This window comes from Sceloporus occidentalis, unplaced genomic scaffold, assembly GCF_023333645.1.
Source record: "Sceloporus occidentalis isolate IW3139 unplaced genomic scaffold, rSceOcc1.0.p SCAF_1, whole genome shotgun sequence".
Lineage (NCBI taxonomy): Eukaryota > Metazoa > Chordata > Lepidosauria > Squamata > Phrynosomatidae > Sceloporus > Sceloporus occidentalis.
The window spans coordinates 88,806,619-88,823,771 of NW_028316981.1; the positions used below are offsets into that span (position 1 = coordinate 88,806,619).

Genomic DNA, 17,153 nt, shown 5'->3' on the forward strand with positions numbered 1-17,153 from the left:
CTGAGTTTGGTCTAATCTGCACTGCAGAAACAATGCAGTTTGATACCCTGTAGAGATGTCCAATGTGAAGTCGAAGGCTTTCACGACCAGCATCCATAGTTTTCTGTGGATCTTTTGGACTGTGTGGTTGCGTTCTGAAAGAATTTATTCCTGATGTTTCACCTGCAACTCTGGCTGGCATCTTCAGAGGGTGGTGGCATTTATATAAAGTGACATTCTTGAGCCTGGGGTTCAAGGGGTTTCCCCACAGACAATGGATTACCCATTTAATAGACAAAAATACCCCTCTCATATCCTCCACACAACACACTTCCAGGCTGGGCCATTCAACACAGTACAATACACAAACTAACTCCAACATTAACATGTAAAAAAAAACAACCCTTACTTCCAGACAAGGGTCCCACAGGTATATACTGTATACTCCACACCCTTCCATGCCACCACTCTGAAGATGCCAGCCAAAGTTGCAGACAAAACATCAGGAATAAATTCTTCCAGAACAAGGCAACACAGCCCTTAAAAACCCACAGAAAACTACAGTTTGGCGGGATACAGACCCCCCCAAAAGGGCGGTCTCCCGCTGCCCTGGTTTGCTGTGCGAGGGAGCCGCAGCGGACAAACCGCATGGCTCCCTTGCACAGCCAAAAGCGGTTTCTTTCTGCGGCGCGGTTGTGACGCTACAAGGCGCCAATGGCACACTTGCCACGTCACAAAGGCGCCGGGATGTGCGGACGCTAGGCGTCCATCACGTCAAAATGGCGGCGCCCGTATGTACAGGGTGCTGCCATTTTGACGCCCTCATCACGTGTGAGGGGCGAGTCACATCTGGAAGCGCCGCCCCTCGCACGTAATGACAGCGCCCCGTAGGGCCTGTCTGTACAGCGCCTTTGACACCCTTTAACTGCTATGGTTCAATGCTATCGAGTTCTGGTATTTGTACCTTTTTTGTGGTACCAGAGCTCTCTGACAGAGAAGGCTAAAACAGCTCATGAAATTACAACTCTCAGAATCCCAAAGCATTGAGCCATGGCAGTTAAAGCAGTGTCCAACTGCATTATTTCTGCAATGCAGATTAATCTTTTGCAAGATCTGAGAAGGGCAGCTGAAGGCTAGGGTTCTTGGCTGTCTTTTATTCATAGGGTCGCCATGATATAGAATCATAGAATTATAGAGTTGAAAGGGATCTCATGGGCCATTGAGTCCAACTCCCTGCTCAATTCAGGATTTCCAGTTAAAGCATCCCTCGCAGGTAGCTGTCAAGACTCTTTTGAAGATGTGCAGAGAAGGAGACTCCCACACCCTCTCTAGGCAATTGGTTCCATTGCCAAACCTCTCACTGTCAAGAAGTTCCTTCTAATGTTCAGTTGAAATCTAGTCTTCTATAACTTCTTTTTACATAATTGTACAGAACCCTTTACTGTGCTATGAGCAAAATATGCAAATGCATAAAATATTTAGAACATATCAAAAGAAAACAATTAAAAATCACATTTGGAGTTGTTCTCTATTTCACCAAAAAAACAAGCCACTTTGAAGAAGCCAGAGCCTCACCCACTCCCAGTAATTTGAATGTATGTGAAAAATTCACTCAGATGGGAAACTGGAGCTCATGAAAAGCCAAGATAGTACTATTATGAGGCTATTATAGTAGCTTCACAAGCTATTTCACAAAGAAAGCAAAACAATGATTGTACAAATATTTACTAGATGAGATGTCATGCCCTTGTTTTTATAGATTTGAAAGATAAAAATATACAGCAACTAAACCTTAATGAGAACAGTCAATATAGTTATTTATAATGTATTTTTATGTTTGGCACACCAGATGCATCTGAGTTGAATAGAGACAGAGGAAAAAAGGGATTCTACTACTCCATTGTGAAACCAGTAACAGCTTTTAATCACTTCTCCTTACATGGTACCTTCATTAACCTTCCCTGAATATACAGTACACACAGTATTGCCACCTAAAAAGATTACTGCTATAATGTGCAGGATGTTCTGTAACAATTCTGGTATCTTAATGAACTTTGAATTTTGTGTTTGCACAGTAGCTCAGTAAAGATATGTAGCACAGTAGTTAAGTAACATTCCATCCACACCTTCAATTTCCTCCTCCTTTTTGCAGGTGCTCAAAGGATCAACTTTCAGTGTCTTGCACAACTAAAACTTTATCCCTGCCCTGATCCTTTTTTTTTTTTTTTGGGGGGGGGGACATAGCTGAGAAGTTCTTGCTTTGAATTACAATTCCCAAAATTCACCAGCCAAGATAGAGAATTCTGGATACTGTAGTCAACAGCAACTTTTTCCTTTTTTACTTATTTTCTGCTATCCTGCTCCTTGCCAGAGTTGCAACAACAGAGAAGTGCAAACGGTGTATTCCGCAGACCTGTACACCGTAAAACTGAGAGTAACTGTAGTTCCAGTCTTTCGTATCTTAATATGATACGTGGGCTAGAGCTACATCTGAGCTAAGTTAGGCATTGCCTTCTTAATCTACAGGAGACACTATAAAAGGGTATGTCAGTCCCTTTAAAGTTTTATAGTGATGAATAGTTGTTAGTGTTCCAATTAGATGTACTCTATGTATGTGTGTGTAGGCCAATAAATATTCAGAGGTGATTTTGCCACTTCCTTCTTCTGAAATATAGCCTATAGCACCTGGTATTCACTGGAAGTCTCCCATCCAACTAACCAGGGCTAACACTGCTTAGCTTTCAAGAGCAGATGGGATCTGGTACCTTTAGGGTATTTAGGGCAAATGTACTCTACTGCAGTGTAATCTCTTTGCATTTCTTCCTCCATTTCGCAGAGGGGCATACTCATCAAATTTGCAGATGACACCAAATTAGGAGGAATAGCTAATACTCAGAGGACAGGATCAAAATTCAAAATGACCTGAATAGACTAGAAAACTGGGCCAAAGCTAACAAAATGAATTTCAACACAGAGAAATGTAAGGTACTGCACTTAGGGCGGAAAAATAAAATGCACAGATATAGGATGGGGGACACCTGGCTGAATTGAAATTACGTGTGAAAGGGATCTAGGAGTCCAAGCAGACCACAAGTTGAACATGAGTCAACAGTGCGATGCAGCAGCTAGAAAGGCCAATGAAATTTTAGGCTGCATTAATAAAAGTATAGTGTCTAGATCACGAGAAATAATAGTGCCACTATATTCTGCTTTGGTCAGGCCCCACCTGGAATATTGTGTCCAGTTCTGGGCACCACAATTCAAAAAGGACATTGAGAAACTGGAGTGTGCCCAGAGGAGGGCGACTAAAATGGTGAAGGGTCTGGAAACCATGCCCTATGAGGAATGACCTTGGGAGCTGGGGATGTTTAGCCTGAAGAAAAGAAGGTTAAGAGGTGATATGATAGCCCTGCTTTCTCTCAAATAAATATATCTCATGCACTCTATGCCCCTTCCAGGTTTCTTGCTCAAAATCAATGATAATAACTTTATAACATAAGACAATGAAAACTGAACCCAGAGCCCTAGTTAAGGAGGCATAGCCAGTGTTGTACAAAGCTGAACTACTGCCTTTCCTGTTTTAGATGCAACACATCTCCTGTTATTGCATCTCAGAATGGCACTGGGAAACCAAATTGCCATGGCAGAAAATTGACTCTGAACCACTGCAAGTAAAAGAGGCAAATTACCAGACAGGAAAGGAGAAAGGATGAAAGGATTGGATAGATCAAACATCTCCATTTTTATCCCACTTACCTCCAGCAAGATATTTAAGCTGATGCAAAGAACAGAACTATTCAAGTGAGTTCACTCAACCCCACCACTGTTCTCTGTTACAACTGCAGTTTCAGATAATTTTAATCTAGAAAAGGTCAGTCTAAAAGTGTTTGATCCCAAAACAGCAATAAGACATTACCAAAATACTGTTAGACTGAGAGCAAAAGGTTATGTGAATTTTTTTCAAAGTCTGAAGCTCAAGCAGCAAGGAGGTTTCAGACAGGGATAGAATCATGGCATTGCTGGTCATGTAAATGTTCACTGGCCAAACAAACAGATGCAGCTCGATTCACAACTAACCAGGGAAAAGCTGCCTCACAAGACCTAATGAAATTTAATTCTTGTGCTTCTCTCAACAAAGTAAGCTAAGTGAGCACACAAAGCAAGACTTACCACTCCAATGCCTTCAAAAGCAAAGATGGCTGTGCCAAAAAACAGAGGGAATGTTCTCCATGGGGCCACCAGAGGCAGATGGGAGGAATCTGGAATACCCTGTCAAAAGGCAAGGAAATAGGTAGTTTAGATTTGAGAGTCAAATAGGTCAGCATGTGCCTGGGAGAGCTCCAATAGGCAGCTGCCTTAACACTGAGTCAGACCTACCTAAGCCCAGTATTGCCTGTGTTGACTGGCAGTGACTCCAGTTATTGAGGTTCAATCTTCCTCTTCACTATGTAGATGACAGGCTTCTGTATTTAATATACAAGCTCTAACACTGAGCGAGTTTCCCCCCCTCCACTTCCCATGCCATAAACTATTTTTAAATGATTTTTCTCCCTTTGTTTGGCCTCCCAGATATACACAAGAGGCTGACCATTCTGTTTCTCCAGCTCTGCCTCTTTCTCTGTGGCACCCCATTACTATGCTGTGGTTGTATTCTGCCAGGAGACTTCTGTCTTTGTCTTCATTGCCACCTGTCCAGAACAATGCTGACAAAATAATCCGCTTCTTTCACTCAAACCATGTGCCAACTCCAAACCTCTTTGCTAGGTTCCTATTCTTTTTTACTTCCAGTGGAAAATTCTGGTTACTGTTCCCAATACTCCTCAGGACTGGGCCTGCTTTTCCTGGGCTCCTGACTGTGCTCCTTCAATTATTTTACTCTTAGCCTCCTGGCATAGTCTTGGTATCCACTCTATCTTTTGTGTTGTACCCGTGTCAGAACCCACTCCCTCTTTCTCCCAATCTATCTTTCCTCAAAACTCACTTTTTTCCTCAAACAATTATTTTTAACTACTTAGTCTTCAGCACACAAGAGACACCTGAAGGTACTCTTGCTTGTCCCTCCTCTGCTCTAGTTTAAATATAAAATGCAATCTGTTGAAGGCACAGACATGTGTTTCAATTTTTTTTTCTCAGGATAGCCTGTGTGCATTGATGGTATTATATAGCATCACTATTGTCAACATTTCTGAAAGGGCTCATGCCAATGTTTTCACATTAAAATTTGTACACACCCGAACAATGTACTGGTATATCATGATCAAGCTGCAAAACATGAGAAGATTGGCCAGCATGGAGAAGATGGACAGTATTTTAAGATTCTGGATGAAGACAAGCAGGATCACAAATGGCAACAAGCACAGGATATATAACTGGGAGCTCATGGTTGGCACCAATAGTGCAGTTTCATTGGCATTGCAATTGTTGGTTGTACCATTAGCAGCAGATATCACCTAAAGATTAAGAAGAAGTTGAGAAAAATAAATTAATTAATGCCCCCTGCTCTGCTCAGTGTTTTTTTTTCAAACTGCAAGAGAGTGTCTTTTTAAAAAATATAAATGTACATTCTTTTTCAACTTAGCTGAAAGGTGACAAGCCAATAAGCAGAAGCAATTAATTTTAATCTATCCTAATTGGATCTGAATTACAAGATGAATTGTTTTAAAATAGTCATGTTGTGTAATTGAGTTCATAGAGATGCTACATGCACATAGTAACCTCAAAGCTGTATTTTAATTACTAACCTTATCAAAGAGTATTATTGTAAACTGTGTGAGAGGCTATGAACGTGATGGAGAAAGGGAAACAAATTATGAGGGCACAATCTCAATGGAAAGTAATCACCATAAACTTTATGGCATAAAGACTAGCTATGTTCTCATAGAAGACGATGTCAAATGACCAAGAAACCCCTTGCCAGTCTTTAGTCTCTAGAATGTAGTAAACAACATAGAAGTTGAAGAATAACGCAATAAGCCATGCTATCAGGTTTTCTGCACCAGCTCCAAATGCTATTTTAACATGCTTTACAGCAAGATAAACCAACCCCACCTGTTATGGCAATTGAGATTGGCATACCCCCATGAAATGTGCCCCCACACCACCACATTTTGGTAGGACTCAACACTATATTTTTACCCTTAAAACGAGGATTGTTGGATTGTGAGTCCTAACCAACAGTAAAGAATGAAGAGTTGTAGTCTGACAATGTCTGGAGAGCCACATGACTTCCACTCGTCTTAGAACAAAGTGCATGGGAAAGACATGGCTTCTTGTAAGGCCAAATGGCACTCTCAGAAGCACAAGTGACCATATGAATGCCTTGCATATTGCTTGCAAAGAGGGAGAAGGTGCAACTATCTGGTGTTGCATGGGAGCAATGTACGTAACCCCATTCTTGTCCATCCTGGTTTTAAAGTAATAAATCTATGGATATGCTTCAATTGTCAGTTTAATGAGCTACCTTTCTGTGAGTTTACTGGCATTTACATAGTATTTTAATGGTTGTACAAACTGTACCGTACCTGTCAGATTTGATACAACTATTATGTTCCACTTCTGCTCCAATCTAGAGCAAAATAATCATAATGAATGCGAAATGACAAAATTTGTAAGGATTTGTAAGAAGGTCCTAGATTTCATAAATCATAGCTAAACCTCCCAATTCTCACAAATGCAAATAAAGGCTTCTTTGCCAGTTAGAACATCTCTAGTGGCAGAAACAAACTTCTTCTCAGCCTGCCAGAGGGTTTCCTACTGATTATAACAACAAAAATGTTTAATCAAGTTAGAAGAATGCTTAAACTCCTGAATTCCTATCTAAGCTATCTACAAATATAAGATCACATTAAATTATTTTTACCCTTACCTGTCTCAGATTGTCAGCTAGGAATACAAAATATGCACAACAGAATCCCAGTTGAGTGAGAATCAAGAAAAATCCCACCAGGTACCTGAAGGTAAAAAAAACCCCAAAATAAAACCAGAAACAGATTAGGAAGGTGAACAATTATAACAAACAATTTGACTTGTCCAAATTATTTCAATTCAGGCTTCAAAGGTACTGTTGGAATACCAACTTCCATTAAAAATTAAAACAAACAGTTTCTTGCCCTTGTGGTTTTAGATCTTTGCCAGAATACTGACAAAAAGGGATTATACTAGAATGCAAGGGGAGGAAAACTAAATAAATAAAATTTAAACAAGAGTTCATCATTCTACATAGTGGGACTAATGGTGACAGCGAAGACAATTACTTTGCACAATCATTGCATCTCCTTAGTATAATTCAATGGAGATTTTCTGGTTGTTTGTTTATTAGACTTATTCCAGCACTTAAGGTAGCTAAGAATAAAATGAAAAAATAAAACCTTAACTAAAACAGCAACTGTAAATCAAAACAAATTAGATTTGTTTTTAGGAAAGGCAATACATGTAAGGATGACAAACTGCTTTTACAACAACCTCAGTTAACTTTCAAAACCTCACCTAAATAAAAAGTTATTGGCATGTCAGTGGAAAGACAATAGAGAGCAGGCCAACCTGGCCTCTCTTCTAAAAGAATTCCACTGCCAAGGAGCAGCACCTGAGAAAGCCCTCTGAAAAGAACTGGGGGGCTTTTATAATCTGGCCTTGGTGGTGGTGATGTCACAGAATCCTCAGCAGCTCACTGCTATTTTGCAGGGGCCCTTTCACACTACACAGTCATAGCACTATAATTCCACTTTAAGTGCCATGGCTGCATCCTATGGAATCCTGGGGTTTGTAGTCTGGTTGGAAGCACTAGTGGAGCTCCCTGGCTGAGGATCCAAAGGCCCCTTCCTCCACTGTCAATCCCAGGATTCAATAGGATGCAGCCATGGCCTTAAAATAAAATAATAGTGCTATAAATTCAATACATTTTGAGGATATAGATCACTGATTATCTGGCATGACCTGGGCATCAGTACAGGCCATCCTTGGAGAGGATCTTGACTTCTACTGTTAGCTAATGCTTCTGATTTTCTTTTCATATTCTCAGATTTTATGTATTGTACAGTTCTCTGAAATGAGGTATTTGTTTGTTGTTGTGTGCCTTCAAGTTGTTTCTGACTTACAGAGACCCGAAGGCAAAACTATCATAGGGTTTTCTTGGAAAGATTTGTTCAGAGGTGGTTCCCCTGAAGCTAAGGGCATGCAACATAGTGACTAGGAAAGCTAATACTTAGCTCATAAATAATAAATAAAGCAAATAAATAATAATGAAAATACTGAAGAATCAAATAGCAAGGAGGCAACTTTAGTGATTATCAAGTTAATATGACATGTTTCCAAAGATCTGTGGGTTTTTTTAACATTGAATAAGCTGATTTAAACACAAGAACTTTACAAAATAACTGCAACCATGGCTTCTTACTTGTCATTTTCGCAAAACTGACACAAAGGTGATGCCAAATACACCAGTTGTGCAGCTGATGCCCATCTGCTCCCTCCAGCAAATAATATCTGAAGTTATTTAATGTTAGTGTGGTTTAGTGATCTGAATGCAACTAGGACTCCACAGCCAAGAATTCAAATCCCTGTTCAGCCTTGGAAACCCACTGAATAGTCTTGAGCAAGTCATACTCTCTTAGCTTTAAAGGAAAGCAAAGGGAAATCTGCTCTGAATAAATGATAAGGTTACCAAAAGGTAGAGTCCCCATGGAAGGAGCATAACAAACAAAAACAAAATCCCACTTAAACAGAAGATTTGTCCCTTCTCCTCCCCTTACCCCCAACCCCAGTTATGATGCTTATGAATCCCCAGAAATCTACTCACCAACTCCTGCACAGATCACTTACAAAAGTGCTTCTCAGGCAATATGGTGTGGGGAAACAGCAATTATTTCCCCCCAATGTGCCAGGGACTAGCAACCAATTACTACAATGGTTTCTCGCTCTCCTGGAAAGTCACCATGGACTACCACTTTGAGTAGCACTGACCTACAACACAAAAAAATTCACACTCCCCCAATATAAATAAGGTAAGTACCTTCCCCAGATGGAATGATTCCTCAGCCATGCACTGGGTGTTGCTTCCAGTCCATGCATCACAGCATCGCCATAATCCACAAATGGTTTCTGATATCTATTAGTAAAAAGAAGAGAGAAATCTGAGTAGCAGATTTCCTGATGCAGAAGCATGTTAGGGGAGCACATACTGTTGCCATACACAAACATTTCATATTGGTGTTCCATGCCAAAACTACAATGATTTTCTACTTGAAAGACAGATTAGAGAACAATATGCTTTAAAAATATACATCACTCCCTTCGTACAATGCGAGAACAGAATGCACCACAATACCGGTGGAACCATAGGCTAAACCAGCCTACAATAGTTTTTTTGTTTATAGCCATGGAAAATTATGACTGTCAAAGTTTTCCATGCAAACCTAGCGGTATGAGAGCTTGATATCCCATGGTGCAGTCCTACACATAAGTGCATACATGACAAAAGTCAGAAGTTAGATTCAGTTCTACTTCACTGAAGCCCCTTCCAGGAATAAAACACTCACTATACTTGAGACTCAGAAAAATGAATTAAGTCAATTGGGAGGGTGTGGGTATGTATGTGTTACCTTATATCTTATAACATGTTGTTTAATTTATCTTCCACGGAGAGAAGATTTGAGACTAATGCTGAAAAGGAAGATAAAGACACTCTAAGGCAGGGGTTCCCAACCTTCTTGACTCACGGAGCCCTTGTTTCTATGGTGGAGCCCCTAAGAGGCCTACCCTATGTCTTACAAGTTAATGGTGTTTAGAAGTGTATATAAGAACATATTCTTATCCTTTAATTTCATTCCATTTTTATTTCTTTAATTTTCCTGGAGTGGCCACAGAGCACCTGAGAAGTTCATGTGGAGCCCTAAGAGCTCCTCAGAGCACAGGTTGGGAACCCCTGCTCTAAGGAATACCAACAGTTGAGATTTCTTCTTACTTATTGCAGAAGTGGTGGGCACACTTAACCAGGATATCCATACAGTGCACTGCAATTATTCCGATCACAAACAAGCTGATGGGGCCCATCTGAACAGTGTGAGAAGGAGAAAAGGAGTTAAGAGCACACTCTTGTGGCTAAAGAAATAAATATGACATGCATTTCATCAAACCCAAGGAACATTTTTCAATCAAAATCTAGAAACAGCTATAATGAAGCTAAAAGAAAAAGAACTTCACGCTCCAAGAAGATAGTATTGTTTAATTTTAGTACCTTAGTACAGTACTCCAGTACTTAGTACATATTAATCAAACAACAACAACACAGTATTTGTACAAAGAGTTCAAAGCATTTTACTCCTATCATCTTGAAACCTTTTATATTCCTGTAAAGTGAATGCTATTATCCCCATATTGCAGAAGGGAAGAATGACATTTGACCTGAGCACTTCCTGATTTGTGGCTCTTACCTGCTATTTTGCATCTGCAGTAATTACATAACAGTCCACAATTGGTGGGAAAACACACCAAATGTTCTGCAAGCAACAAACTATGAGCACTTGGGGTCCGAACAAACAGGCCAAATTAAAGTGGCTTTGAGTCACTATGGAGGTATGCTGTTTAAATGACACATGCATCTTAAGAGGCCAGAAGACAGAACATTTGATTGCCCCTTCTTTTAGCCCCTGAAAGGGCTAAAAGTGAGTCTTTGCCTCAGACTCCTGTGTCAAAAGCTACATGTGCAAAACTCAGCTGTGTGTGTGTGTGTGTGTGTGTGTGTGTGTGTGTGTACATGGGCATGCATGTTTTGCTTCAGAAGGGGCAATCAGATGTTCCAATGCCTTCATGATTTTCTTTATGAAAATGCTTTATTTAGATTAACTCTGGCAGGTTATAAACCGCCAAAAAATACGTATGGAATACGTATTAGGGTTAGGAAGGAGCGGTGCTTCCGCACTCCCCTAACCCTAGTACGTATTCCATACGTACAACATGGTGGCGCCCCTTCCACATGGGGGCTGCCATGTTTACGTATTGGACGCTGTGCGTCCGCATGTGTCGCGGTGTCTATGACGTCGCGAGTCCGCCCCTGGCGCCTCACAACGTCATAGAGGCGCCGCTTAAAGAAGCTCCATTTTGGACCTTCTTTTTCGGTCCGTGCGGGAGCCGCGCGGTGTGGCTGCTGCGGCTCCCGCACAGAGCAAACGGCAGCGGCGGCAGACCGCCTCAAAGCGGCGGTTTATAACCCGCCTCTGTTTCAAAGAAACCTACTTTCTATCCTTCTCATTTGATTACTGCCCTATTTTCATATTTTTCAGCTAAAAGACCTCTCCATTTGCTTTAGCAACTGCTCTTGACTTTGGGCTTGTTTGTTTGGTGGGGTCTTACTGTCCTGCAGAATCAACAGGAGGAAACACACATTTCAGTGACATGAACATCAACTAGCCTCATGGAACTTTTAAAAATTCAGAGATAAAAATGGTGCAAGCTTTCATGCATCATAGTCCACTTCAGCAGTTGATTAATAGCTCAGGATAACACTTCTTGCATCTGGTGAAGTGGGCTGTAGTCTGCTTATGCCATAATATATTTGGGAGTCTTTAAGGCCTGAAATAGACAGGCAAAAAGCGCCACCTTCGGGCCGATCGAGGGGCATGGTGTGCAGATGATGCACGCCCCCAGTGTCAAGACCATGTTGTAAACAGGTCTGATAAAATGACATGGATGTGACCACTAGGCAGACTATAGCGGATGTTATTACAGTTCAAGTGGCAGTTACTGTACATGTGTCTGCATTTTTGAAACAGTGCATCACAGGAAGGTTGATGCAACTGTCAATTGTCACTTTGAGAGAGAATGTCTGTTATGCCGGTTGGTGTTACTATAACTGCCTCAGACATTGATGTTATGGTTGGTTGGTTGGTAAAGTAACTTATTTGAGAGTATTCAAGATGGATGTCTTATACTCTGTGTAATCTTTGTAAATAGTTAAATAACAAAGATTAAAGAACCCTGTTCTTGAGAGAAACGTCGTTGTCCTGAGATTCATTCTTGTGTGAGAGGAAGTTTGCTACGCAACTAAGATTTTGGGCATCTTGTCCGCGTACATAAACTCTGCTTGTGTTTGCTTCGACAAGGGTTATGAACTCAGCACACACCTTGATACCCAGCCGCGCTGAGGCTCACTAATGCAGCCCAAACCGACCGCAAAATGAGCAGCAAAAAACCACAGCAGCAGCCAGTCTTGGGACTGCAGTGTCCAGCCACCACAGTCCCACACTGATTGAGGCTCACTCATAGCTGGAGTGTCCAGAGGCCTCTGCAAGCCGCACATCTGCTTGAGCCCTAAGATGTCAACAGTCTTTATTATTATATTACAACCGATTAACACCCTTCTGGGAGTTTGAGCTACCTGGAGTTCCCTTGCTCGGCCACCCTCACTACTTAATAGTTGATTTTTATACAATTTACCTTTTTTTCTTTGGCTTTTAGTGGACCTGTTTTGTTTTACCGGTTTCATTCTCACCATTCCTGCTACCCCTTACTGTCCTTGTTAACATTTTATCTTCCCTTTTTAATCTGGGTCCTTTCTCAGTGATGGGCTATGTGTGGCTATCCTCTCTTACAGCCACTTCCTCCTGATCTTCTTGTTCACTCCTGAAGTTCACATTCAAGCAATTAACTAGCAGCTCAGCACTCACTCTTGTTCTGACTCCTCACTCGCACTTATTTTGTTCCTGTTTACACTGTATCCTTATTGTCTTGCAGGTTAAATGCAAGGCAACATGAAGATAGGAGAAATAGATGAAAAAGATAAATTTAGATATTGCAAATGAATCCCTATGCTGGATATAAACTGTTATACGTTGCAAGACTATGCCTTGCAATTTACTTACTTTAATTAATGGTAATATTCTTCCTTCTCCCCAAGAATTGAAATTTTGGCCCACTTTGTCATCTATTTTTCTCCTTTGATTCAAGTCCTTACAAAAATCAGACCTGTTGGGAATTTCAGGTTGCTAAAATTCATTCCATTTTTGGTTCACTCTTAGTATTTCTTTCTGGTTTAACTGGCTCAATTTTAATCTTGCCTTGTTGTTCAATTCTGCTGCTCACCCGACTTCCTCTATGCTTCATTCCGCCCATGTTTCTCCTCCATTACATTCCTCCCATTGGCTTGTATTCTCTTATTATATTCAGTATAAGCTCATTTTTTCATTTTTAAGAGCTCTTTGCTCTTCAGTCCCTTATCTTCCTTGTTTTTTCATGGTTTCAACCACTGCTCTTCTCTTGTTTCACTTTAGGTTTCTTTAGTCCACTTTGAAGGTTCTAGGGGTAGGGTGGGGAAACAACATTGGAAAATAAGTATTTCTGTCTTGTCTCTCTCTATCCATTCACCATTGCTTGAATGGAAGGGCATAATCCAATAAACATTAAGTTCCCCAGATTTTAGTTTGGAGCATTAAGGATCAGTCACAGTTCTTTTTACTCCCCCTCCCACACTGCCTTGTTCTTTCCAACTTGATTATGAATACCTGATGTTCTAGATTTTAAAAAGGATAAATATGACTAACATTCTGTTTGCAGCCAATACAAGTCTTGTGTATATAACAGAAAGCAATGTGAAATTAGAACTATTTTGATGTAATACAATTTAATTGTGGTTTATGTTCTCCTGAGTACCTGTCCCTTAGCAACTTTGTGTGGTTGGGAGGATTCAACCAGCCATGTGACAGGGAGTACATAAACAGAAGAAGGTAGTGTACATGATTTCCACACACTGAAGAATATGTTTTTTAACATTATGCCTCACATACCTGATTAGTCAGGTAACTGTTTCATGCTAAAATCACAGAAGGAGATTAAAGAACATGGTTTCCATATGCTTCTGGAACATTTTTTGATTCAAACATCATCATCTAGATAATTATGTCTATAGAGCAGATATATTATTATTCATGTTGCACTAGATTGATGTTGCATAACATACAAAGAGGCACTTCCCTGCTATTAGAGAACTTATTAGAAGGAAGGAGAGTATACTAAAAGCAGCTTTTGATGTCTCTGTTTAAATTACTGGGAAATGAAAGATAGGTCTGTGGCTGCAGCCCTCTATTTACTGAAAGCGCATGTAATCTTAACATGTGTGTTCTCTCCTCTGCTTCCATCCTTGACTGAAATGGGATGCTGGAGCAACTCTAAAAGCATTCAAGGGTTACTGCCTACAATACAATTCTCCTTCATGGGAGAAAATTACTTCCCTGATTTCCTTCTCCATCTCTCTTTGTCTGTGATTTTCTTTCTCCATACTCCATGCCCAGCTGGAGGATTTTGAAACAGACATAAGGATGCAGAAAATTTAGCAGCTTCTCAGCATACATTGTCTGAAGCAACTGCACCAATAAAGCAAAATGAGTGGGGACAAGTGGCCCGCATATTTTACCTTGGTAATCCTGGGTCTTTCTTCCATGGATGCCAGATCACCAGAAGCTGAAGTAGCAGTCTACCAGCCATCAATATTTTGTAATGTGGTTTATTAATTAGGATTACAAGGGACAGCTCAGGCAGGAGGGAAATCCATTTCTGCACTAAATCCCTAAGCCCAAATTTTATTTGTTGAACAAGGAAGAAATTACAAGTTTAATGATACATGCGGGGACATGCTTGGTTTTTACAGAACATAAAACCAAGAGTGAAAATCAAATCTAAGCAACTGAAAACAAATAGAAGAACAGAAGGCTTACCACAATACCAGCATTTCTGATGGCCAACGGAAGTCCCAGCATACCTGTTCCAATGTTCCCTTTCAACAGGTGTATCAAGGTTTGAAGCCACCTGAGGAGACAAAGAGATCAGACATTAAAATAGGAATTGAAAGACTTCAGGGTGGCATGAACTTTATTTTTCATTAGAACCATGAAATCTACCAACCAGGACCAGATACAAAGCAGCGGCTCAGAACAACAGACATTTCTAGACCAGGGGTAGGGGACCTGGGCCTTACAGATATTGTTGGACTGCACCAGCCCTAGGTAGCACACCCAGAGGTGAGAACCAATGGGGTTTACATCTAGAGGCTCAAGTGTCTTCTTCTGGAGAAGCTCTACATAAAGCACACAGTGAACAGTCATTGTACGTTCACTGCATTTGCATGACAACAGAGAGATCCTTCATTTACAGGGAAGTTGTGGTCTGTGTATCAAATGAACCATATAAGCCTACTCTTGACAACAGGAGCATGAAGCATGTTGTGAAGATCTACAGCTGCCATAAATCTCTACATTTTCAGTCAAAAACCGATAGCTTGTATATCCCTATAAGAGCCTGCCTGAATCTTACAATTTTCGAGGGAGGGTTTTCTCTCCATCCCACCATCCTCTCAGGCTTGACTGGTGAGGGAAACAGGCCTTCAACCTTGGCTGTCCTGGAGTGATGTGAAATTAGATGTACTGTTATTTTTAGTCTATGGCGTGTATTTTAAATACAGTATTTTAATTGCTTTAATTTTTAATATTTTAAAAATAGTGTTTTAATTAAATATACCCTCTATTGTTTAGCTTTTGAACTATATATTGTTTGAGAAGTTGTGTTTTAATTTATATTGTAAGCTGCTTTGAGTGCCATTTTGGAGGAAAGTGGGATATAAATCAAATAAATAAACCAGTTCAATCTGAACAGCACTTTTGTAGAAAAGGATGGTAAGACTAATTTTCAAATCATGCTGTAATATCAGAGTCACAAGAGCACAAGAGTGATATACATCAGAAGTTTAATTTTAAAAGGAGACAAAGCTGTTGTCATTCAAAAGGTGGGCTAAAATCAAAGCAAGTATTAAATTTTGAAGGTGTCATAGGCCAAACCTTCATTGCAGAAATAATGCAGTTTCACACTGTTTTCACTGCCATGGCTCCATCTTATGGAATTCTGGGATTTGTAATCTGTTGTGGCAGCAGAGCTCTCTGACAGAGAAAGCTAAATCTATCACAAAACTACAAATCCCAGAATTCCATAGCATTGAGCCATGGCAATTAAAGTGGTATCAAACAGCATTATTTCTGCAGTGCTGATAATCAGAAGTATACACGAGTATTTTGTAATTCACTATTGTGAAATCTTAGCTTGCTCCTTCATATAACTGTTACAGGGAAGGGGCAATGTAATGAGGAGACCACTATCAAAGCAAAACAGAAGAGTCATTATTTTAACCGGTTTCATTACACTGAATGTGGGCGAGGGGCAGGTTTTCCATGTTCAGAGAAACGTCCCAGAAACAAGGCTGAAGGACAGCACATCTTTGAAAAATGTACACTTGCAAGTCGTGCTTTCCTCAGGGAAGAAGGGACAGAAAGAAGAAATTCAAGTTCTATCTAAATGATCTGAAACTTCACAGTACTCTTGGCTCGTTGAATTCGTACTTCCAATGGGACAAAAATGAGGGACGGCAGCCAGTAGCTACAATGACTGCCAGGCGAAAAAGTACAAGTTGGACACTGCAAAAACTCAGAGAGCTTACCTATGGGGCACTTGACTATGACCTTGGGTCTAAATCCAACTGCTCCTGCAGGGACTAGCAATTGGGTTTTGCCCAGAGCTCTTTTGCATTTTCATCCTGAAAGGGGAGAAACGTGATGCCTGCTTCCCCATGCTCTCACTCTCTTCCCTAGCTGAAAGCAATATTCACATGGGAGGCTTCCAATGAAGTAGAGCACCATCACTTACGTAGTCCCATTTGTCTCTCCAAACCGCTGATAGGATGATGAGCCAGAGAAACCACTTAAACCCTCTGGGGGGCTGCCATCCGGAGTCACTTCTGTAGAGCTGTAGTCATTGTATTCTTCATTGCGCAGCCTCTTGGTGGACATGGTGGCTGTGGGAGAAGCAGTGTTAGATACCATAGTCCCTGTTAACTCAATGCTCCCTCCCAGGGCAGTGTCTGCTTCTGCGTTCATTCCCTGAAGTTTCTCCAGATGGGACATTGCTACACTGCCAGTGTCCTACTTCTATTAGTGAAGCAGGTTTCTGCCTGGAAGGGATATATATAGTGCCACACCTCCTGACCTACACATCAAGTTACAACAAGTAGCACATTCGGGGGGGAAAATCCAGATCAGAAAAGTGATTTGGGATCAGCATTTTACTATAATTACACCTGGAGTCAAAGTGTAACCCTGTCAAAGTCCAGAAACACCTACACTTTCCCCTGGAGGAAAAAGATA

The 17,153-nt window shown here is 40.7% G+C and overlaps 1 protein-coding gene across 5 annotated transcripts in view; it reads right to left on the bottom strand.

Moving 5' to 3' along the window:
* Nucleotides 1-16,881, bottom strand: part of LOC149321770 (proton-coupled amino acid transporter 1-like) — a 112,155-nt gene extending 95,274 nt beyond the window's left edge. The window contains exons 1-7 of one of the 5 annotated variants that reach the window (XM_089528271.1): nt 16,657-16,801; nt 14,682-14,772; nt 9,938-10,026; nt 8,987-9,082; nt 6,845-6,929; nt 5,211-5,429; nt 4,150-4,248 (exon numbers count right to left, since the gene is read on the bottom strand). In XM_089528271.1, coding sequence (XP_089384397.1) covers nt 4,150-4,248; nt 5,211-5,429; nt 6,845-6,929; nt 8,987-9,082; nt 9,938-10,026; nt 14,682-14,772; nt 16,657-16,799 — 822 coding nt within the window. In that variant the 5' untranslated portion in view covers nt 16,800-16,801. Of the gene's footprint in view, nt 1-4,149; nt 4,249-5,210; nt 5,430-6,844; nt 6,930-8,986; nt 9,083-9,937; nt 10,027-10,406; nt 10,449-12,833; nt 13,574-14,681; nt 14,773-16,656 lie in introns of those variants that run through there. The other 4 variants (XM_089528265.1, XM_089528282.1, XM_089528277.1 and 1 more) reach the window with 4 other exon arrangements.
* Between the last annotated feature and the right edge of the window lie 272 nt (nt 16,882-17,153).